At 43.1% G+C, this 22,514-nt stretch overlaps 1 protein-coding gene across 1 annotated transcript in view; it reads left to right on the forward strand.

Annotated features, from left to right (window-relative positions):
* MAP4K5 (mitogen-activated protein kinase kinase kinase kinase 5) overlaps window positions 1-22,514 on the forward strand; it is a 139,274-nt gene that overhangs the window by 80,917 nt on the left and 35,843 nt on the right. The window contains exons 12-16 of the mRNA XM_042460977.1: window positions 1,745-1,826; window positions 7,411-7,527; window positions 9,735-9,813; window positions 11,553-11,611; window positions 13,063-13,130. Of these exons, the coding sequence (XP_042316911.1) occupies window positions 1,745-1,826; window positions 7,411-7,527; window positions 9,735-9,813; window positions 11,553-11,611; window positions 13,063-13,130 (405 nt within the window). The remainder of the gene's footprint in view (window positions 1-1,744; window positions 1,827-7,410; window positions 7,528-9,734; window positions 9,814-11,552; window positions 11,612-13,062; window positions 13,131-22,514) is intronic.

The following is a 22,514-nucleotide window of genomic DNA, read 5'->3' on the forward strand; positions in this document are numbered from 1 at the left end:
CCATTGGCTAAGTGAATGTATGAATGTAAGATGGTTGATGGGATTTTTGTGCGATTAATAAAAAAATACATTAAAAAACAGTGGGAATAAGACAGCACACCTAACAGCTGAGAAGTGTCAGGGTATCCCCAGAAAAGTTTCTGTTACCCAAAATGTATCCAGCAAAGAAAGGGCAGAGCAGCCTGAGAGAAAATGTACTGGGCTGTTGGTGCCATTAGAGATCAGGAAGACGGTTTGGCCAGCTGGCATTTGATAGGCAGTTTCTCAAACTGAGTTTATGTCGTTCCTGGTCAACAGTTGGGATATCTTTAATCTCAACCCACCTCCACTCCTGCCTAAGAAGCTTATAGGAGTCCCTTAAGAATACATATGTTCACTTCTGTTTTGTGCCTGTCCAGGCAGACACCAGTGGCAGTGATCTGAAACAGCTGCAAGAACAATTTAGTAAAGGGGAAACATATTTGGGCCAGATGGGGTTGTTTTCAAGCAAGCCACAGCCTCTGCTGCTCTTCATCTTAGCAAGTGATCTTTGTAGAGAATAAGAATGGAAACAGTATCTTGAATCTAGATTGCCCTTTCCTTTGGAGTCTTACACTATTCTGCATTTTATTTGTCTCTTAGTCACGTGGGCCCCAGGGTTTTCTGTGGCATGGTGGTTGGCTTGCTGTTCTTTCTTTGTGTGTGGTTTTCTCATAGGCTGGTTGATAGCAGCTCTGCTGTGATTGTGACATTAGCCACATTTTCCAGCACCTGGCGAGCTGGTCTAAATTCTTTTTCCTAGAGATGTTTTTACCATTTTCTTAATACTTACATTGACCTTCTTCTTCCCATTTTTTTCTTAGATGATTTTGGAACTTAAGCTTTATTGTGATTTTTAAATTAATTTTGCACTTAAAACACAAAGGCCAAAATCCTGTGTAGGATTTCTGTATGCTTAAGAATTGTAGTGCTATGTAGTGAATTCCAGCCTTTAAACAGGCCAGAGCTGAATGGTCAAATAATCTGATCTACAACAGCCCATAGTGATTAGGTATTGTTTGATTTATGTAATTCTTACACACTTATTAAATTAGAGCTATTTTATTGGTAGTCTCAACAACTTAGATAGCTAATTCTTGGTTCCAGTTCTCTGCCTGCTAACATTTCATCAAAGCAATGTCTGAGATTGGATTCATTTAACTCAGGGGTAGGCAAGCTTTTTGAGCTAGGGGCCGGGTTGCTGTCCCTCAGACAACTGGGGGGCCGAAGCCAAAAATTAAATAATTAAAAAAAGTTTAAAAAATTAATTAAATAAATAAACCGGGACAACTGTAGGACAAAATTTTCAAATGGAGGACACTTTTTAAAAAATGGAGGACATGCAAAAAATTTTGCTGATTTTAAAAAAAATATTAATATAAATGCATGTTTTGGAGGCTTCTATAGACAATTGCCCCCCTTGCCCGCTGCTTGCCCCCCTTGCCCGCCTCCTCCTGATAGGCCAAAGGCCCCACACCCTCACGAGAGGCCAAAGGCTTCAGTGGCAATCGGCAGCAGGACCGGGCGGGGGCCGGTCCCAAGGCCTTGCCGGGCCGCATCCGGCCCATGGGCCGCAGGTTGCCTACCCCTGATTTAACTGATCTGACCTAAATTTGAATTCTGTTACATTCATCATTTTAATAAATCAGAACTTGAGTATATTTAATCATCGTACAGTCCCAGCACACATGATTAATAACCGCATGTTTCCATCTTCTTTATAAAGGTCATCGACATTCCATAATTTTGTCAAAGTGGCGCTCACAAAAAATCCAAAGAAGAGGCCAACAGCAGAAAGACTTCTTACAGTAAGTGTATCTCTTTTGACGGTTAAAACAAATTCATATCCAATTGCTATTAATGGATTAAATGTTTGAGCTTTCAAAGCACTGGGAGATATCACATATAGGGTTGTTGTTGTTTTTAAATGCTGTAAAGTATAATGAATACTGAAGCCATTTCAGACATGTAAAGAAAGCCCTCTTGTTTATACAATAAATACCTTTGGGTTAAGATTGTACTCAGATAATTGTTTGCTCTACTATGAATCATGTTTTCAAGTTTCAAAAGACTGCCTTCTTAAAACAGCAGTGTTTCATAGAAAATTAACGAAACCTAAACTGATCTCTATTGCAAAATCTGCCAGAAATTGAAATGAAGAGTAAGGCATGGCTTTGTTAATGCATAATGTTAAACTGTAAGTTAGTGTTCTGTGAACAAGCCATAGACTTCAGTAAGTCCCTTCCTCCTGTTCATCTGGTCCAGGAGGAAAATTTTGATCATGATAAAGCTTGGAAGGGGAGAAATTTGTTCAGTCTCAGTTCTTCTACGGACATAGCTAACTGATCATCCCAAATAACAAAGGAGTAATCCACTAGAATATGCATTCCCACAATTTTTTAAAATCAGTTTCTCTGTGGAAAAATGTGTACAGTTCCTTGAGGACTGTGAATGCAATAGTTCTTGAATTTCTAAAAATTGTGCAGAAAAATGCATTGGATAAGGGGACAGTGATTGCAAAATCAATTTAGAAAAGTATACCTTTGGGGAAATGTGGATGAAATTGGGCTGAACTGAGGCGCGTTACAGACCGCCCCTTTGGGGCGGCCTGTAGGCGCACCTTTCCCCGCCAGATCAGGGCCTCAGCAGTCAGAGCGGCAGCCGCTGAGGCCCCGATCCGCCGCTTTTCGGGCTGCGGGGAAGCGGCAAAAGGCCCCTTCCCCGCAGCCTGGAAAGGACACCCTGCGGCGGTGGGGAGAAGGAGAAAGGGGCTGTTTGGCCCCTTTCTCCTTTGGTCCACTGGGCGCAGCCGTCTGAAGGCTGCGCCCAGCAGACCAAACCAGGAAGGACCTCCGAAACGGAGCTCCTTCCGGGGTTGCGGAAAGGGCGCCCTAGGCGCCCTGCTGCGACCCCAATACGTCACAACCGCGCCGCCTCATTTGGAGGCGGCGCAGTCGTCATGTATTGATGGCGGCGGCCGTGTGGAACGGCCGCCACCATTTTGTTCACACACAGCGCGCACTAGGGTTAGGGCGGTGCGGAAGCACCACCCTGTCTTAACCCTAGTACGCGCTCTGCGCGTACTTTTTAGCCCGTCTGTAACGGGCCTGAGTTTCATGTTGGAAAAGATGAGAAACTGTGTGGAACTTTGAAAATGACAAATTTGCCCACCCCAATGTTACAAAAATAATAACCATAGAAGAAATACATAAACTCAACCTAGACATTGAGGAAAGAGTTCCTGTACCTTGCATCAAACATTGATCAGAAAGGAGACTGTAGTCAAAAATTCAGAAGACTAGAAATGGTAAGGGCACTTATGAAAGAACTAGGCAAGATCCTAAATAGCCTAAAGACAAGATCCTAAAGTCAGAATCGTTCAAGTCATTGTATTCCCTCCCGATCACTATGTACAGATATTAGAGCTGGATAGTGAAGAAAGCAAATAAGAAGAAAATCAATGCCTTTGAGAGAAGAGTGTTGAGGATACCATGGATGACCAAAAAGACAAACAAATGAGTCCTTGAACAAATCAAGCCTGAACTATCTCTGGAAGATTATTAAATTGAGACTGTCATACTTTGGCTATGTCATGAGAAGGCATGAATCATTAGAAAAGAATAATGCTAGGAAAGATAGAAGGCAGCAGAAAGAAAGGAAGACCACATGCCAGTCAGAGAGATTGCAAGCCTGAATCTACAAGACTTAAGCAGAGCAGTGAGGGATAAGGATTCTTGGAAATGTCTCATCCACAGGGTCGCCATGAGTGAGGGTCCACTCAAGGCAGTTAACAACAAACAACAATGTTATCACAAGGTCCATCAGTGATTTAAACCATGCTTACTCCAGTGTTCTTAAAGGTTTGTTGCACCAAAAACCATCAGTGCAGTCAGTTCATCTGCTGTGGATTTGCCAGGTTGAGCACAGCTGTTGAATTGAAGGGAAACATGGAAATCTTCTCGTGGAAAGGAGAATTCCTGCATTTGTTTGTTGCAGTTGTGATCTGTGTTAGGGATAAACCTAAGAGGCAACCTGGGTGAAATATTCCCTGATGTAATGTAGTTGTTATCATCACAATTATCATCACCATCAGCAGCAGCAGCAGCAGCCTTTAATTATATAGTGCTGTAAGTGTTACATGGCACTTTACAGACTTATCAAAAGAACATAAAACCTGCTATAGGCACACAATCTAAAATTATAAAATATAAAATATAATTAAAAAATCAACTCGTTCCACTAAAAGGTATAAAACTAGAGAACTATAGAAGACAAATAATATAACCTTAATCCAAGTTAAAATATCAGACTGCAGTTGGAAATGCTTCCTTAAACAAAGTTGTCTTTACCTCAGACTTAAATTAGCCAAAGAAGCAATAGTCTGCAGAAGTTCGGGAAAGTGGTTGTTATATGTAATAATATATAATAATAATAATAATAATAATAATAATTATTATTATTATTATTATTTTTCCCCACTTCTCCCTATGGAGTGATGTAGTTGGAGGGAAGGCCTGTTTCCTTTGAAATTGTCAATGCAGCAAGTTGCAGCACTCAAGAAGCAAGTTGCTCTTTCATTTAATCTTTAAATTTAAAAAATGATTTGCCTCTTCAGCATGTTTTAGAACTTTTGAAGAAACCTGCATTGTTTTTATTTGATTTTTTTATTTTGTTTTCACAATTGAAGAGTAGCAATCTGTGCCCAAAATTGATAACTCAGATTGCAGTGTAGGTTGATTTTGCTTTATCTGGAAATCCAAAATATGAAATATTCCAAAAATCAAAAGTTTTTTCATGTGTGGCTGAAATAGTGACATCTCTTCTTTCTGATAGCTCGGTGTGCACAAACTTTGTTTCATGCACTAAATTATTTAAATATTGTTTAAAATTACCTTTAGGCTATGTTTATAAGGTGTATATTAAACATAAGTGAATTGCATGTTTAGATTTGTGTCCTGTCTCCAAGATCTGTGCAGATATTCCAAAATCTGGGGGGGGAAAACCCAAATTCGAAACATTTCTAGTTTCAAGCATTTCCAATAAGGGATACTCAACCTGAAGAAATAATGAATCCATAAAATATTAGGCACCTTAACCCAGATGCTGAGTAGCAGTCAATACCTATCAGGTCTGACATCTTTGTGATTAACAAAGAATGCTGAATACTCAGGTTCCTCCAATTAGAACTGGGAATGGTTAGTGGAAATTAAGCAGTATTTTCCTAGGTTAAATGGAGATTTGCTTGCAACCTTTTCAGTATCTTATCAATAACAGCTGTCTAACGGTGATGTTCTATAGACCACTGCAGTGAGTTCTGCAGTGAAAAATTGCAATCTAGCCCACTTCTCTCACTGGGCTGTTTTTGGCGTGTGTTTCCTAGCAAGACCCCCTAGTTTTTTGTTTATATGACTACAAGCCCTAGAGTTCCCCAGATACATGGGCTACACCCCCCACAGCAAGTCCAAATGGGCATCAGGAACTACAGTAATTTCACCTTATCATTTTGAGAGGGACTGCAGAGGAAAAGAGAGGTACTGGGAAGTAGTGTGGGATTCTGAGAGAGAATGATGTGGAGGTATTTTGCATATTTTCACACATTCGGGAAGGGATTTATGGTTTAGAGACAAATATTACCTGAAAATCATGTCAATTTTATTTTAAAAAAACATGAAGTGGCCTCAGTGGCCAATAAATGGGGGTTCAGGGACTGCCTGTGGGCCAGACTATGCCCAACATTTTGGTTGCATAAGGAATGGCACAGCTGAACACTGGAAACAAAAAGAATGGTGATACCTTTCAAATACCCTTTATTAAAGTCAGCTATCATGGAGGTAAGCAAAAAAGGAATCCCTGGGCTCAATAATAATAATAATAATAATAATAATAAAATTTTATTTGTACCCCGCCCTTCCAGCGATCAGGGCGGCTAACAAAATGCACCAAAGTGCAAACAGCATACAGGTTAAAAACACAAACAACAATCCTTAAAAACAATAAAAAAAAACCCATTAGCCCAACCTCACGGCCACGGGAGAGGAGGGAGGCCCACAGGATATTTAGTCGGGGAATGCCTGATTAAATAGGAAGGTTTTGAGTCCCTTCCTAAATTGGGCCAGGGTGGTAGATGAGCGGAGCTCCGTGGGCAGCGTATTCCAAAGGGCTGGGGCAGCTATGGAAAAAGATCTTCTGGCAGTAACAGCCAAATTAGCCCCAGGCACCTTCAGGAGTTGCTGCCCAGATGTTCTGAGGGTGCGAGGCGGAATGTACGGGGAGAGGCGGTCCTTCAAGAATCCTGGGCCCAAGCCATTTAGGGCTTTATAGGTAATAACCAACACCTTATATTGAGCTCGGAAGCGAATGGGCAGCCAATGGAGGTCTTTAAGCACGGGTGTTATATGGCTGGTCCTGGTAGCACCAGTGACCAGCCGCGCTGCCATGTTTTGCACCAATTGTAGCTTCCGAGTTTGGTATAAGGGTTGCCCCATGTAGAGTACATTGCAGGAATCCAGTCTCGAAGTTACCAGAGCATGTACAAGGGAGCAGCTGATGCCTTCCTAATGCCCACATCCATGCAGGTTAAATACTTAAATACTTAATCCGGTATTAAAGAGTTTGGGCCGTGTTCAATTTTGTATAATTCTGGCTTCTAGACATTGCCAGAATTTGAAAATAAATGCAACATGTATCCATTCTCATGTTGAAGATGAGTGGGGCAATGTTTGTCAGTGCGTGTTAACAAGAGCTGTGTTAAATATGGAATGGTGTCTGCAAGAAGCTGAAGTACAGTCAAAATGTGAAATTCATTGCCATAGGATACAGTAACAACTGGCAACTTGGATGGCTTTGAAAGATGAATGGATAAAATTCATGGTAGTTAGGGCCATCACTAGTCAAAAGGGCTATATGTTGCCTCCAGTATCTGAGGCAGTATATCAGCATGGTGTAGTGGTTTGGGTGTTGGACTGCAACTCTGGAAACCTGGGCTCAATTCCCACTTGGTCCTGAACCCCCCTGGGTGACCTTAGGAAATCACACTTTCTCAGCCTCAGGGAAGGCAGTGGCAAATCTCCTCTAATCAAATCTTGCCAAGACAACCCCATGATAGGAGTCGTCATAAGTAAGAAGTGACTTGAAGGCACACAACAACAATCAGTCATAGAAGAGCATGAGATGGAGAATGCAGTTGTGCTCAGGTTCTGCTGGTGGGCTTTCCATTGGGACAACTGGCTGGCTATGGTGTGGACAGAATGCTGGACGACATAGGCTTTTTATGCGTCCCCAACATGGCTCTACTTACATTCTTAATATTAGTTGACTTGAGTCCCTTCCTGTTAAATGTCTCAAGTCCTCAACCTTCTGTCTTATTTGTGATTTTATTTTACTTCTTTTTAGCATAGCTTTGTTGGACAACCTGGTCTTTCTCGCTCACTGGCTGTTGAACTCTTGGACAAAGTGAACAATCCAGATAACCACCCCCACTATAGCGAAGCAGATGATGATGACTTTGAGGTGAGTGCATTCCTCATTTTAGGCTTAATTCTCATTGAGCTGGCAAAGCTGTATGTTAGTTGAATTCTTCATTCTGCAGTTGGAGATAATTTTTTAAAATACCAATTCCTTTGCATACAGAATTGGAGTATCAGGCAGAAGTTGAAGATAAAAAAAACTTTCCTCAGTGTTTGGTTTTCTGTCTGGAGGAAATAATCCAGTGGCATGAGTGCCCATTTTCTGTCTTAAGCGATATATAGACTGTTATTACAGTAAGGTCTAGGCCTTGAATACATAGAGGTGGAATGCTGAAGCCATACATCTGGTTTCTTACTAGGTGGTATTCTGATTTCACACTTTTTATTTTGGGACCTCTGAGAGACTATTCGTTTACCTCAGCCAAGTGTTTTACAGCTAAATTGGGATGAATTTTGAGTTCTGTCTATTTTGCAAATTCAGCATTGTGGACTCTGTTTGTGAGTGAAATGAACTCTGTGTTTGGAAAGTGGGAAAATACAGCTTAAATAAATAAATTTAACTTCCTGACAGTAAGGGCTGTTCGACAGTGGAACAAAGTCCCCCGGAGTGTAGTGGAGTCTCCTTCCTTGGAGGTCTTTAAGCAGAGGCTAGATGGCCATCTGTTGGGGATGCTTTGATTTGGATTTCCTGCATGGCAGGGGGTTGGACTGGATGGCCCTTGTGGTCTCTTCCAACTCTATGATTCTATGATTAAGGCCCATGAGGCAAAGGGCTTTTATTGTAAACAAGAATAGGTCTTCTTCTCTGCCCTCAGTGTGAACATGCATGCTCAGGTCCTTCCACACTTGAGTGCTAAACGTGTAAGCCAGGTGTTCTGTTTCCAAACTGGATGTAGTTCCAGGTCTTCCCAAGTAGTAACTGACACAGGTTACTGCTGTAGCATAAGCTGTTTTTTTATGGTAAGTGATGCAGCTGATGAAACATAGCAGAAATGCATTCCAACCTTTTCACTGATGGTCTCTGGCATCCCCTCACAGTTAAGGGTAGAATTGGGCACTGAAAAAACTCTACCCAGACTTATCTTTTGATCTCTTGCATCAAATTTAAATCCCCACAGCTGGATATATGGGGAGTCCTTAGGCAGTGGTACACGCCCCACAAGGTGAAGCCCATGGAAAATGACCTCCCAAGAGTAATGTAGTGCAGAGGCAAAGAAAATCAAAAGTGTGCACATGTGACCCAGCTCCTCCCCACTTGCATTAGCTGTGAAGACTTTGGAGTCAAGTTGCCCACAAAGAAAAATCTCTCCCCTACTCCATTCCCAATCTTCCCAGTCCCAAACTGCTAAGCAAATGCAAAAGGTATTCAACGAGGTTGCTAATACAAATGAGCCCATTCATGCTGCTGCTGGACAGTTGTAAATGTTTGGCTAAGGACTCCAGAACCCATCTGCCTAGTGGCAGAAGGCCAGAACCGCAGCTCCTGCTTTCCAACATTTTCTGTGACAGCCAGGGCTGTATGCTGCAGTCCAACAACTTCTGGAGGGCCTTATGATTTCTTCTCCACGTATAAACCAAACAAGCATGCTATAGTCGTGAACTGGGTTTCAGTAGAAATGAAAGGTGGTGGTAGTGGTGGTCAGAAGAATGCCATTAGCCATCAATATGTGTGATACTTGCTCACTTGGGAGATGAGAACTTGTGTGGCAGAGCCATCTCATGGACCAAAATCCTCCAGGAGAAGCCTACAGTTAGAATGAGGAAAAGTGGGAAGGGTGAGACCCTGGCTGCATCTGCATTGCAGAAATAATCCAATTTGGCACCACTTTAACTACCATGGCTGAGTGCTATGAAAGTATTGGAATTGCAGTTTATTGTAGCTCCAGAGCTCTCTGACAGAAAGCTAATTGTCTCACAAAATTACACTTCCCAGAATTCCATAGCATTGAGTCATGGCAGTTAAAGTGATGTCAAACTTGGATTATTTCTGCAATTCGGACATTCTCCAAGAAAGGTCTTAGGTGAGCAAATCCAGTTGCTTGAACCTTTGTTTTGTATAACATTGCAAAACCAGGGAGAATGATACATTCTTTGGAAACATACAGAGACCAACCCAGTGAGGGGAAAATAGGAATGTTTGAGAGGCTGGGTAGAGGGAGCAACATCTTGCAATTCTCCTCATTGGTCAGTGGGGGCATGAACCTTGAGTTTCACAACCTCTGATGTGTCTGGTTTCTTACTTCCCTGCAGCCACACTCCATTATCCGCCACACCATTCGCTCTACCAACCGGAATGTTAGAGCAGAAAGAACAGCATCTGAAATAAACTGTGAGTTTCTCATATGTTCTAAAGCAAAATGTCTTTCAGCTTATAAAATACCAAGTGAAATGTAAGCAAAGTTGTCTGCCAAAATCCTGTTGTGTCATACATCATGGTTGCATAAGTGGAGTTCCAGAAGTGGGACAATTTCACATGGCTCAAATACTGTTGTTCGTCCCAACTAGAGTAGAGCCACTGAATCATCTGAATTTATCTGTATGTTGACTGACTATTCAACAGTTGATTCAGTGGCATTAGCCAGCAGGATTCCAGCCATGCAATTTCACATTCGTTGATGCCATGTAACTATTGATTTTGATAACTATCAAAATACCACTTGTTTCACTGGGATTGGAGCTACCAGCATGGCAGCTGAGTGACTTTGGAATTGGTCATCCAAAAAAGCAACATTTCCAAGTTCTGAACTGTGACTTCCTTAGTCACTGGTCTTGTCTATTGTCCCAATCCTCCCTTGTTGCAAAGGCCCTCAATTCTGATGCCAGGCAGCTGATTGCACATGCCTCCCGCTCAGCTGTCCAGCACATCTGCCAACATCACAGGTTACTTTGCTTTGAGACCAGAACAAGGTGGCCAGCAGCAAGCGACTGGCATCTGGAGCAGACACACCAGGCAGCAGTATGGGATGCATTTCAAACAACTGCCTGGCATTGGAACAGAGGGCTCTGGGTCTTTCTAGAAGATCTGGAGCAAATAGTAAGTTGTTTTAGTGTGTCATAAAGAATTATATCCTGGTCCTGAATGGACTGGTTGTCATCTGCTTTATTCACACCAGAACCAGGGTGTGGACCATGCGTCATCTGATCTTCCCATCAAGAGGACAAGGGGAGACTGTTTTAGTTGTTCTGTGCAGACAGGGCCGCTGAGGACCTTCTAGAAGATTCTGTGCTGTAGTTGATACATACAGCACCTAAGAAGAGGCCTAAAAGAGCAATTATACAGATTCTCATGAAGTTAATGCTTGATTTGTTGTATCTGAAGCTTCTCCATTGAAACTTTGACCCAAAGCCAGAACAGCCTTGTGTGCTTTGACAAATGGCCGCAATAATCTCAGTTGTCCTATTATCCACCAAGGGAATTGATATTTTCTGTTTTCTGCCATTATATCCTCTTTACATGACTTCCCTCACTTATCTTTCACATCTAAGGTGTGTTATTTCAGATTAAGGAGCTGTTTTTTTGTTTTTTTTAATTAAGTGTATGCTCTTGCTCCTATTCAAAGACATAGCTGTCTCAGTCTGGAAAATCAGTATGCAAGGAGATCTTGTAGCACCTTTGAGTCTGAAAGAAAGAAGCTGGTGGCATGATGTTTTGTAGCCATCTGAGGAAGTAGACTTGGGTCTACAAAATCTCATGCTAACAGCTTTCAAAAGTGCTACAAGATCCCTTTCCATACTCTGACTACTGGTTTATCTCAGTGGGGATTTTCCCCTTAATATATTAGACAAGGAGATACTTGGGAATCATGGGTTTTATCAACAACAGTATCTCCAAAGACAAAATTTTGAAGCAAAAACTAAACACTCTAATTTTATAGCCATGTTAAATGGAAGTTCTGTTCAGTAGTTTCTTAGGCCTGAATTTTTAATGTGTTCCTCTAAACTGCTTGCATGAATAAACTTCACTGTTTGGCCCTGGTAGTAGTGGGAGGATGGTAGAAGATATGTTTTAAAATGTACTTCAGGGGAATGTAAAGTTCATTTAGAAGTGTAAACATCCATGTTTTACAGTTGACAAGTTGCAGTTTGAACCGCCATTAAGGAAAGAGACAGAAGCCCGGGATGAAATGGTATGAACTGAGCAATGTCCCCCTCCTCCCAGTCAGAACGCTTCTTGTTTATGCTTTCATTCTATTAAGTAATGTAGCTGAACCAGTTTTTGTAGAGGCAAGGCAAGGCAGCAGGAGCTGGTGGTGGTGTGGTTTATTATATTGCTTCGTTGGCATTCTTCAATAGGCAAGGTAGTTAAAACTTTTTTATCTGTCCTTCACAACAAACCTGCAAGGCAGGTCTTATTTTCAGATGTTGAGGAAATGAAAAAAGGAAAGTGGAGTAAAATAAATACAACCAAGTCTGTTCCCTAGCAAAGTCTGGGTCCTATGATTTCCCCAAATCCAAATCCTGGCAGGAAGCTTACTGAGACACATGATTCAGTAAAGGATCAGACAAAGGCTGCTGTTGTTGGTTGTTGTTGTTGTTGTTGTTTCTTATCTGCCTCTCCCCATGGATTGAGGCAGGGAACAACAACAATTAATAAGCAAACAACAGCCGTTAAAAAGACATCAGAGTTTTATTATGTGCAGATGGTCTCTTGCCATATAAAGAGTGCAGCCATATTGAGGGAATTGGAATTGGATCCTTGGTGAGTTCATGGCTGAAGACTGAACCGCAGCATCTCAGCTCAACACCGCCTCCATGCAGGAGAAGCTTCCAGAATGAGAGGCTGTGATGAGTAAAGTCATGCTGAATAGTTCTGGAAGATCTTGGAATATATTAGTTTCTGGTTGCATCTGCACAGCAGAAATCATGCAGTCTGACATCACTTTAACTGCTATGGCTCAATGCTGTGGAATTCTGTAATGTGTAGTTTTGTGAGATATTTCTCTGTCAGAGAGCTCTGGTGCCACAACAAACTACAGATCCCAGAATTCCACAGCATTCTGCCATTGCAGTTAAAGTGTTGTCAAACTGCATTATTTCTGAAGTGCAGATGCACCCTCAGTTAGCCAAAATGCTTAGTTAAGAAATTCCACATGTCTGTCAAGGCTCCAGTTGAAGGTCAATGACATCATAAATTTCTTCCCCACATATCAGGCACTTGGAGGCTCCTGAGCCTTCCTTCACGTAATAGATCTCACCATATGCCCTTGCATTGTCATCAAGCACAGGATATAAATCTTATCAATGGCAAAAATGAAAAAGGGATGTGAGATAACACAGGTGACTCCACCTAGCCTCAGTGCCCTCAATACCCTCTGGGTCAGCGAGACTGAGGACTGGTCTGGCCTGAGTCGGTTATTGAGGCTGTACTAGGCCTTGCTTGGCTTGGGTTTTCCAAGGTCTGATCCAGACCAGATTCTGAATCTAATCTGGAAATTGCTCCACCTCAACCAGATCTGTAAGGTCAGAGCCTGGTGCTAATTTCAGAAAAGTTGGATGCTATCCTTAGATAGCATTACTTTAGGCATTTGTGCCGCACTTCTTAAGATGTTCTTCAGCTCATCTTTTCTGCCTCTTGCAGGTGGTGGCTTGTGGTGCTCACTTTGCTTCACACTGGAGTCCTTTTGTTGATGGCAGCAGTTGTGCCAAGTAAGTATGCATTTGTCTCCATCTTGAGTAAACCTCTCTGAATTTCAAGGTATCTAACCATTTCAGAGGAAAGTAATACAGGAACATAATGAGAACAAGTCCGACTTCGAAGGCCTTAGACCAGGGTGAAGAATGTTTTTTGGAACTGCAGCTCCTAGCATTCTTCTTCACGATCTCTGTGACTCGCACAAATGGGTTGTCCTGTGTCAACCTGTTTGTGTGAGCTCACAAATGATCACTGGAAGAACTAAAGGTATGCAACCTGCCCTTTCTCATGGCAAGAGCTGCTGGGAACTGGAGTCAATATTTGGAGGGCTGCACCCCCAATTTAGACCCTGCTGCCTTGAGTAGGTTATGCTGGGGTGAAATGCCCAATATTGGCTTGAAGCTGACATTTAGGAACACAGTGGGATACAGATGAGAGAGTTGTATGTTCTCACTGAAGCTGGTGTCGTAGCAAAGTAGATTTTTTTAAAATTCCTTTTCCATTTGCTTGGCATACTTTTCAGGATTTTGGTGGGCGAGCCTAGCCTCTGGCAACATTTGTTTAGGCTAACAGTCACACCCATTGAACCTCACTCAGTGACCTTAAGCGAGTCACACACTCGCTGCCTCAGAGGACAGCAAAGGCAAACCCACTCTGAACAAATCTTGCAAAGAAAACCCCATGATTTGAGATTAGGGTTTTATGGCCTTAGGGTCACTATAGGGTTTGAAACAATTTGGAGGGACAAAATAACAACAGCAACAGCAGTCACACTGTTCAAAGCATGGACTTGGTTTTGCCGCCTGGCTTGAAACCAATACTCCGCATACTCCAAGGGTTATGGAAGCCAGAGATTGCTTCATGTTAGAGCAATGTCTGCTGGCTCTGAGTTGCCTAACTTGGGTCTTTGTGTTTCCTGAAAGGTGTCTTGGCCTGACTGAATATTAAATATGCAGCAACTACTTCAAAATAAATCCTTCCATTGCCTTTGTGTACAGCAGGGGTGGGCACATTCTGAAGCCCACAGGGCCAGTCCCGTCAGTTATGGGCACCTCTGTAGGCCTGCAGCTATGCCACTGCAGCTGTCCTTTTGATGACTGAAAGTAACTTTGCCTCATCCTGGTCATCTTTTGAGGCACAGGAAAGGAGGTGTCCTACTGTTTTGAGTATCTTGTGTGGTTTTGAAGTGAGGGGTTCTGACCAACAAGTAGGGAGGTTGGCTGAAAACAATTGGGAGTGCTGGGACTTTGGAGTGCACATCTTCCATCCTGATATACAGCTGCCCCGGTCCGTGTGAGTTGGACATATGTTTTATGTGTGACTACAGCAGTAGTGGACAACTACATGGGGGCCAGGGCCCAATTTCCTCTCCTGACCCCCTTGCAACACACACACACACTCCTCCAGCAAGCTGAAATACCTCAGGTTTTCACTGAAGTCCCTCTCAAAATGATGGGATGTCACTTCTCATCGCTTCCTGTCCGATTTTGAGAAGGACCACAGAATGAAATTGAGGTATTTGGGGGTGGTATTGTATTCTGGGGGACTTGTGGGGGTGGGTGGGAGTATTTTAATATGTTTTTGTGTACATTGGGGGCTTTCTGTGTAGTTTGGGGGCAAAAATTCCCTCAAAATCACACTGACTTGCTGGTTTCTTTACTGAGGCAACCCTTGCCCATCTTGTGTGCTTTTTTTGGACCTCTGTATATTAGGATGCATGCATGTGGAAGGAATTTTTAAATTCCTTAGAATGCCCTGGCTCTGACAGTCTACATATGGAATTTGTGATGTTGCAGGCCAGGGTTTCTCCGCAACCCAGAAAAGAAGGGTGTGTGCTCGTGCTGCCTTATAAGGCCCTCTCTCCAGCTTCCTTGGCCTTGCAACACAACTTGTGTTGCTTTGGAGTTGTTGTTGTTTTTCCTAACATATTCTTTCTACTCCATGTTACCCTGAATGCATCCACTCTTGTCTGATCTCAGAAGCCAAGCAAGGTCAGGCCTGGCTTGTCCTTGGATGGGAGATCACTAGGAGGAAAGACCACAGAGCTTGAAGGGAATAGTTTAGGCACATCTGAGCATGTGTACTGATCAGAGGAAAGGGATAGCACCCAAAGCTACCTAACTCTAGAAGGTGCTTTGTGGGGCTTTCAAGAGGTGCCAGACACTTTTATGTGAGTCACAGGTGACCACTTAAATAGCCACATAAAAAGAAGTGGAGGGAGGAGGAATCCCCACCACTCCACCAGTCACTGTTCATTTTGGCAGTTTTAGGCACACTCAGCAGTTTAATATGGCAAATCAAGGAGGAAGGTATTGAACTCTTTGCCAAAATGGGTAAAATCCTCTTCAAGCCAGAGATGAAGAGGAAGACTTTTCCACAAATGTACAGCCAGATATTGAAAAGCTCACATCCTTTATAGAGCAATACACATTGATGGAATCGCCAACAATCTTTTGACTGTAGTTCTTAAATTCCTTGATGGTGGTATATACAATTTTAGCCAAGGTGCTAGGATCTGGAGGAAGTTAGAGCACAAGACCTTAAATACCAGGACGAAAACCTTCTAATAAGCTCTAGCTCAAACTGGGAGCCAATGGAGGGATCTACAAGGAGAAGAGATGTGTGAGTATTTAGGGAGATTTAAAACAACCCTAACAAAAATATTCTGGATTAAAACCCAAGGGAATAAGAGGGGAGGAAGACAACCCTGCCAAATAAGCAGCCTGTTCATTTCTTGTTAAATGTTGTTGTTGTTATTATTATTATGTTTTATTTATATAGCGCTGTAGAGTTACACAGCGCTGTATATACAAACAATAAAATAGATAAAGTAAACCTGCCCATGGCATACAATCTAAGAAATAATAGCATAATACATATAAATAATACATAACAATACAGGAAAGCATACAATAAAGTAAAGCAGGCAACAAATTAAAAATGTCAGATAGCAAATAACAGTCACGCAATGCCTGGGAACGCTTCTCTGAACAGGATGGTCTTCCAACACAGTTTTGAAACTGGTTAAAGAAACGATGACCCGTGCGGCTCGTGGGGGAAGGAGGTTCCAGGAGTGAGGGGCAGCAAGTGAAAAGGGATGAATCCGGGATGGGGCAGTGAAAATCCTAGGCTGAGACAGCAGACCTTGACTAATAGAATGAAGGGCATGAGTGGGAAGATGAGGAGAAAGAAGGTTAGATAAATAAGGAGAGGCCAGCAGTTAACAGCAGATGCTTATACTGAATACGGAAGGGGAAGGGAAGCCAGTAAAGGGATGATCATAGAGGAGAAACATGGTCAAAGTGGAAAGCGGATGTAATAATGCGTGCCGCTGAATGCTGGACAGAAATTAAAGGACAGAGGTGAGAGAGAGGAAGCCATGCCAGAAGGAGGTTACAACAACAACAACAACAATAATAATAATTTTTATTTGTATTTTCCCACCTCTCCCTGTGGATCGAGGTGGGATTACATCAACAAATTAACACAGTACTGTATAGATATAAAATACAATCAATAAAACACTGACATTATTATTAATTCAATAAAATAGCTAAAACATCTAGAGCATCTGAAACATTTAGAAAACATACATCATAACCAGAAGTGAAACATTTTATCTTAAAGATCTCCTATAAGAGGTCGGATGGATAAGCCCGTTGACTAGTTGACAAAATTCCTTCCCCGGACTTGGGGTGCCTATCGCAAGTACCTCCGTTTTCTCTGGATTCAGCTTGAGTTTCTTTTCCCTCATCCAGCCCATTACCGACCCAAGGCAGGCATCCATAAGAGAGATGCCATCCTTAGTCATTGCAGCAGTCAGAGACATAGAGAAATACATTTGGATGTCATCAGCGTACTGATAACACCACGCCCCATATCTCCAGATGATCTCTCCCAGTGGCTTCATGTAAATGTTAAACAGCATTGGGGACAGAATCGCACCTTGAGGGAAGCCCGATTTGAGCTCCCTCTTGGACGAATAACTGTCCCCAAGCGAGACCATCTGGAATCTTCCTGAGAAGTAGGACCTGAATCACTGCAATGCAGTGCCTCCGATACCTAATTCCCTCAGGTGTTCCAGAATAATACCATGGTCAATGGTATCAAAGGCCACTAAGATGTCCAAGAGCACGAACAGGGTCACGCATTCCCTGTCGATGCCCAGACGGAGCTCGACTAAGGCAACCATGGCCATCTCACCTCTGTATCCCGCCCTGAAGCCGGTTTGAAATGGGTCCAGATAATTGGCTTCATCCAAGACAACCTGGAGCTGGAAGGCAAGATTTTGCTCAGAAATGATAATAAGGAGATCAGAAATGAATGAATTTTAGCAATATTGTAGAGAAAGAATCTACAGGCCTTGGCTGTGGCCTGCATCTGGGGGATACACGACAGTGAAGAATCAAAAATGAAACCAAGACTGCAGGCTTCCTGGACCGGTCAAATAGAGATGTCATCAACAGAAACAGAAAAGGAGTATTGAAGGGTGGACTTAGGTGGAAGGACAAGAAGCTCCATCTTGGACATGAGCTTCAAACGCGATGGCGAATCCACTGAGAGACAGCTGTTAGACAAGATGAAATGTAGGGGGGAATCTGTCCAGAAGCCCTGGCAAGCCATTGCTGCCCATCAGAGCTGACACTGGTGAGCTAGATGGACCAGTGGCCTGGCCAAACATAAGTCAGCTTCCTCTGTTTCTGTGGAAAAGGTCCCAGGTTCAACCCACAGCATCCTGCCCACAGCCCTGGAGAGCCATTCTTATTATTTGCCATCAAGCCAGCTTCAAATTAGAGTGACCATATGAATGAGAGACCCCAAAGACACCCTGTTATCAACAGCCATGGCAAACTCAGGGCAGCAGCCATGGCTTCTTCATTGAATCAATCAATCCATTGCTGCCATTGAAAACTGACAGAGCACTGGGCAAGAAGGACCACAAAGGGTCTGTCTCAGTATAAGGCAACTTCCTATGTTCTTTCTACAGTTAAAGTGGTGTCAGTCTGGATTATTTCTCAGTGTGGATGCAGCCTTGCTCTCCTTTGGCCAGTCCACTGTGTTGTTGGTGTTTCGTTAAAGTAGCATTATAGAATCATGCATGGATGCAAGCCATTTCCCTGCCCCAAGGACCTTACAATCAAAAGGCAAGTAGGAGAGGCTAGGGCAGGGAAAGATAAAAAGAAATAAATCTACTCAGGGGTACTTGGGCTTGTTTCCATTTGATGTGATGCTAAAGAGTGTAAGCCAGAAGCTTGAAGGGCACACTTGTCATCTGGGTGGCCTTGAATACTGCTTCCTCCTTTTCTCCTCTTTAGCAATAAATACACTGCTTTGGTAGGTCTTGACGTCTTACTCTCCATAACCCTAGAGGTTTTGCCTTCCCTCCTTTTTTTCTTTTCTTTTGCTGTTAAGACTTGTTCCATAAAGCATTGCTTTTGTCTCAGCTGGCATGTTATAGGACAGGGCAGCTGATAAGGAAGCAGCACACAGGAAATACGGGCTTTGGCCATTGTGTCCAGTGTTCTCTTGCATTGCCACTCTATCTCTTGGGAGCAGCTGCTGCGTTCAAGATAGAGCTGGAGGAGCCAAATGCCAGGAGAGAGCACACCACTCACCTGCTTGCAGTGGCCAAACGGGACAAAGATCCATAAGTGTCCCAAAGGTCTGATGAGAGCGAATGTATCTGGAGATGTGCTTCCTGCTCAGCAGCATAAACAGGAAATGCTTGGGGTTTTGGAGGCCTGGAATCCTGGATAATGTCATCCGCCAAACAGAAAGAAGAGAGTTGTTTGAGTTGTGGCTTTGGGGCCACTCTCTGTGCGCTCAGACTGGGCCAGAAACAACACTGCACTGATTTATGGCTTTCATCAGGGGTCGGGTCTGTGTGAAAGGGCCTTTGCAACAGCCAGGTTTCTGCTGGAGGGAGCTTTGCTTTTAGTCTGCGTTCCACTGGCTGGATAGATCGGTACAAAAGGATTTTGCACACGCAGTCTTGCTCTCTCTGTCTCTCCAAACAACTGACCTCATGTGTGGTTATATGCTGAATTCCTTCTCAATTTTCATGACAGGAGACAAAAAGCTGGAATCCAAGAAGCTTTAGGTCCACAGCTGCATGAACCTGCCCTACAGTGGGCCCTCAGTATCCGCTGGGCTTTGGTTCCAGGACCTCCATGGATACTGAAATCCATGGATGCTCAAGTCTAGCTATATATAATGACATAGTAAAGATATTTTCAAGCTGTGGATGTTTCAATCTGTGGATAAAAAAGTCCATGGATATGGAGGACAGACTGTATAATGAATCAGATTATTAATCGATCTAGCCCGGTGCCATTTATTTTATATTATTTTACTTCTAAATCTCCTTTCTGCCTCAAAGTTCTTCCTCTCCTTTCCTCATCCCTTCCTCTACTTGTTTCTAACAGAAATGGCAGAACACTTGCATAGCCCAGCTTTAAAAAGAAAACAGGTGGAATTGTAACAGAGGTCTCTTTCGTGCTACATAATTGTAGCACTTTGTTCCACTTTAATTGCCATGGATGCATCCTGTAAAATCCAGGGGTTTGTAGTTTGTTGAAGCACTAGAGTTCCCTGGTATTTTAAATACCTCATGAAACTACAAATCCCAGCATTCCATACAATGCAGCCATGAAAGTTAAAGTAGGATCAAAGTGCTATAATTGTTTAGTGTGGTAGAAAAAATATGTAGATAAGTATCCCAAAGATTTCTGATAAGGCTTAACTAACCAGGTCAGGAATTAGGGCTATTTTCTCTCACTTAAGAACCAGCTGAGGACCATCCTTCCGAAGCAGAGCCATTACCCATGTTGACTAGTAGATTGTAGGAGTTGTAGTACAAGGTGTATAGAAAAGAGGTTCCTCCTAGAACGGTTCTTGATCCTTTAACTGAAGCTATCCCAAGTTGAACCTGGGACTTTGGGAATATAAACCAGCCATCTGCTACTGAATTGTGTGTCCTCAGCCCCTAGACCAAGGTATGTTGCCTTCTCTCTCTCCTCAGCACTTTTTAAGAATAAAGGTGCATCTGAGCTGTAGAAATAATGCCGTTTGACACCACTTTAAGTGCTGCAACTCTATCTGACAGAATCCTGGGATTTGTAGTTTTACAAGGTCTTTGGCCTTTTCTGCCAGAGTGCTGGTGCAAACTGCTTAGAGACTGCTTAGGCAGTATGAAGCAGTATATAAATGAAGCTACTATTGCTATTGCTAACTGCTCAGCAAACTACAAATCTTAGGATTCTGTAGGATGGAGCCACACAGTTAAAAGTGGTGTCACCCTGCATTATTTCTGCAATGTAGATGCAACCTAAGTCTTTTCTGAATTTACTTTGCTCTTCTTCTACTGCTGTGACTCTTCCTGGTCCAGACATAGCCCAGTAGCCAGAAATGCTAACGTCTTTTGAGGGGAGTGTACATCTGTGAAAAGCCATATCACCCTAAATTTGAAATGAGCCACTGCAGTATTGCTGGAGAAAGGCTCAGGTTTCCTGCTCCTGGGACCCTTCAGGGGCCACACAGGCTATCAAAAAATTAAACCAGAAGAGCCTGGAAACCTGCTTTGGATTTTTTGCAGGAAAACCACGTTATTATTATTATCATCATCATCACTGAAATCCATCTGAGCAAATCTAGGAAAGCCTATGCTGCCAACTTCTGTCTTTCAGTGAGTCTCAAAGGTTCTACAAGATCTCTCTTCATCCTGATGTGACCGACTAACATGGCTATATCTTTGATTTCTACCTTTATGTTGCCTAGTATAGGATTGCAAGCTATTTCAATGGTGAATGTTTCTCCTAGAAAACTCCTCTTGTAATCATCTCTTCCAGCCTATTCAGTAAGCTGGGATTGGCGATGTACTTGCTCAGTTAAAACTGCCTGTGACCCGACAAGAAGTGACAGCCAAAATGTCACTCATCTCCCTGCCTCTGAGGCTTTTAATAGCTTTCCTTGAACTCTCCTCCTTAACTGAGCTCAGCTCATTACAGAGGGCCATCTCCATCCCAGCCTCTACTCTGACCTGGGTGCTGGGAATCACCTTTGCTTTGCCAGCATGCAGCATTGGGTGACCTGCAATCTTGGTATATTTTAAAGATACTTTAGGTGTGATTAAAAAACCACCGTGGAAGACAGAATAAGCAGCAGTCCCAAGAAGCTGTCAGCCAGGAGCTCATCAGTCAACCTGAGGCATGCCAGTCATTCTTAGCCTCACCCTGCAACCTGATGGGCATTGTAGGGATTATGATGACACTGGCCTACCTTACAGGGCTTTTGGAATTATTGCTGGGATACTGCAAAGTCCCTTCTTGATTATGATGATGTAGTTTTAGTTGTGGAAGAGCACATGTGTGATGTGTGCCTTCCACATCATTACCAACTTATGGCGACTCTAAGGCGAACCTATCATGGGTTTTCTTGACAAGAGTTGTTCGGAGGAGGCTTGCCATTGCCTTCCCCTGAAGCTGAGAGAGCATGACTTCCCAAGGTCACCCAGTGGATTTCATGGCCAAGCAGGAATTGAACCCTGGTCTCCAGAGTCACAGCCCAACACTCAAACCACCACGCCACACTGGCTCCTGTGGAAGAGTAATTTACTTCAGTTTGGATGTGCTGGACTGCAACTTCCACCATCTCCATTGTGTAGTATGCTTATGGGGATGATGAAAGCTGTAGTCAATGATGGCTGGTGGCTCCCTTGTCATTGGGTACTGAGTTTCTTGTTTTGGTCTGGACTTGAAAGTAGCTTCCCAAGGCACTGAACCCCCAAAATAGAGTTAGCATCTGGGTTAGCACCTGTAAAGATTAGACTAAAACCAGGAGCAGAGTCACTAACTGGCTGCCGTTGGTTGTAGTCCAACACATCCAGAGGGCAACTGGGTTGGAGGAATGCTCAGGTGGATCCAGAGTTCATTTGATCATATCTTTGACTATGAAATCCTGGGATTTGCAGTTTAAGGAAGGATATTTACAATTCAGCATGGTGTAGGGGTTTGAGCATTTGACTGTAACTCAAGAGAAAAGGTTTTGAGTCCTTGCTTGGTGATGGGAACTCACTTGGGCTAGTCACACTCTCTCAGCCTCAGAGGAAGGCAAAGGTAAGCCCCTTCTGAACAAATCTTGTCAAGAAAACCCCGTGGTTGGGTCACCTTAGAGTCACCACAAGTTGAAACTGACTTGAAGGCAGAGAGCAACAACAATTTACACTACTCATCCAGAGATCTCCTCTTGCACCCCCCTTCACAGGGTGCAGCCATGGCAGTTAAAATGGGATCATTGGCGGGTTACAGACCGCCATTAAAGTACGGAGTCAGTCCATACTAGGGTTAGGAAGGTGCGGTGCTTCCGCACCCCCCTAACCCTAGTACGGACTGAGTCCGTAC

This window comes from Sceloporus undulatus, chromosome 1 (genome assembly GCF_019175285.1).
Source record: "Sceloporus undulatus isolate JIND9_A2432 ecotype Alabama chromosome 1, SceUnd_v1.1, whole genome shotgun sequence".
In the NCBI taxonomy this organism is placed as follows: domain Eukaryota; kingdom Metazoa; phylum Chordata; class Lepidosauria; order Squamata; family Phrynosomatidae; genus Sceloporus; species Sceloporus undulatus.